The sequence below is a fragment of the Fopius arisanus genome, unplaced genomic scaffold (assembly GCF_000806365.1).
Source record: "Fopius arisanus strain USDA-PBARC FA_bdor unplaced genomic scaffold, ASM80636v1 scaffold00022, whole genome shotgun sequence".
Lineage (NCBI taxonomy): Eukaryota > Metazoa > Arthropoda > Insecta > Hymenoptera > Braconidae > Fopius > Fopius arisanus.
In genome coordinates this window covers 273,603-275,884 of record NW_011887761.1, presented here as the reverse complement: position 1 = coordinate 275,884, position 2,282 = coordinate 273,603, and the positions used below count along the sequence as shown (strand labels likewise).

Genomic DNA, 2,282 nt, shown 5'->3' with positions numbered 1-2,282 from the left:
ATGAAATTAACATTGCAAATATCACCTTTTAATTAATTTATACACGCTTACATTGTTTTTTAATAACTTTTATGCCTTTTAAACCCGTAAATAGCTGCCCCATGTCTGCCCCGTAACTGCCCCGTAACTGCCCTGTAAATACGGGGCACCTTACTCCCCAGGGTAAATATTTATTAAGAAAAAAATTGGAAAAACCAATAATAATATAAGTATGAAATCAATTCCTCCTACCTTAAGCCTACTACGCATGCGCAAGTGTCCTTACTATATAGTGTACGCAAAAAAAGTACGTTTTTATTTTTTATTAATAAAACCATTTACTCCTAAATTATGAAACCTTGATTATAATGACCACCAAATTATTCTCCATCGGTTGTAATTATTTTTGAATTGTTTCATCATAACTTCTGCTCATTATTATTAAAAATATTAAAAAAGGAAAAATCTATTAAACAACAACTAATGACTCCCAAATTATAATTATGTTCTCCTAAATTCCACCAAATTACCACCTCAATATTTATGAAGAAAAAAGTTTGAAAAGTTAATAAAAAAATTATATTTCTTCCAAATGCACAGTGCCCCGTCACAGTTGGGTTTTAAAAAAAAGAAGAGATTTCCTTCATTATCGACTCATTATTTTTACAATGTAAAATTGGAATTTATCGCGTCGAATGCTCGCATATGTTTTCGACATTTTTAGGTTTTTTTGGAACGGAATTTGCATTTTTAATATTCCATGATAGCACAATTCTCTGGAATTGACTTGATTTTTCTTCCAACGCAATTGGAAAATTCCTTCATCAATGTAATAAAAAAAAAGGAATTGATTTGGAGCTATTTTTTTTTACTTTCAAATTAAGATTGACCATCGTAAAATGGCCAAATCCTTCATTATGGTCCACCGTTCTAATTCTACCCATGCAATTTCACGATTTAAAAATCGTAAAATTAACTAAATAACTCGTTCCGTATAGATTATCGGGTGATTCACAGTTTCATGTATGATATAGGAAAATGTATAAGATACAGTTCAAATACCGTCCAGAAATATGTGAATTGAAATTGTAACGGATATTTATTAAAAAAATGTTATATAATTTTCATACATTCAATAAATCTATTTTAAAAATGTCAAATTTTCGTGTGTATCTTATTCTACATGTTTATTCTTATCTCGCTATGAATTTAATTTTCAATGGGCCTTTGGGTGTATAGAGAGGATTAATATGATAATCCAAATCCCGATGATGATATTCCAGTTTGAACTTCTGCAGAATCTGTAAAGAATAATTGAGGAAGATAATTGAATAAATGACACAGGTAAGAATCGAAATTATCAAAATCTTTATTCTACATGCGATAGATCTTCCGCTTTTTTAATCTTTTAAGAACAGGAAAATAATCTGTATATGTATCACGCACTTCCAAGTCACAGAATGTAAATCACAAATTGTAGTTGAGAACATGAGAAAATAAAAATGAAAAAGACTCAAATATTTAAAAGTTTTACCAGGGTGATCAATCAAGATACGCGATAGCGTATCTGCCAAGTTGACGTCACAGGCGGAGGTGACGTCACAGGCGGAGAGCTGTCGTGTATTATATTACAGCTAACAACTCGCCCCTAACCCCTGAAAAAAACTTCAATTGCTTTTTTCCCCTTTAACGCACGCTATTTTGCAACAGTATCCTTAGATACATTATATAAATCGCGGTTGATTTTTCTGATGAGATTTTTACTTTTTTCACTTATTATATTATTATAAAAATAACTCCATAGCAACGGATACGAATTCACATTTTCAAGAGTTTTATTTCGAGAGCGTTACTATTGCCTAGCGCTGTTTGGGTGGGCTGTTCTAAGGAATAAAACTAGTAAGTTAGAGGAAATTGTCTGCGCTTACGGAATCCATCCGCACGTGTCCGTAGCGGCGGCGCATGAACTACGATGGGGCCCGTGCTTGTAAGCCAATGAAAGAGCGTCAAGCCATTTAATATTTGTGACTTACCCTTTAACAATTCTAATCGATTGTTAATAATTTAAGGCCCGGGTGGAGGGATTTTTGCCCGACATGTCCCTAGGAAATTCCCTAGATAAAACGCTTTTTACGGGTAACGAAATGCCAGCCCCTGTAGGTCGTCAAAAAATATAATTGTAGGGTCAATCGACAGATAATTATTTTTGCCGGGCCGGTAATTAGGTCTCAGGGGTGGGAAATTGAGGAATGAACGTGTAAATTACGTTCAAAGATACCCCCTAGATTTCACCAAGATCAATT

General features: G+C 33.4%; 1 protein-coding gene across 7 annotated transcripts in view; it reads right to left on the bottom strand.

The window, feature by feature from the left end:
* Window positions 1-804: 804 nt before the first annotated feature.
* LOC105264494 (probable cytochrome P450 49a1) overlaps window positions 805-2,282 on the bottom strand; it is an 84,617-nt gene continuing 83,139 nt past the window's right edge. For all 7 annotated transcript variants that reach the window (XM_011301402.1, XM_011301401.1, XM_011301396.1 and 4 more), the window contains one exon: window positions 805-1,280. In XM_011301402.1, the coding sequence (XP_011299704.1) occupies window positions 1,173-1,280 (108 nt within the window). In that variant the 3' untranslated portion in view covers window positions 805-1,172. The remainder of the gene's footprint in view (window positions 1,281-2,282) is intronic.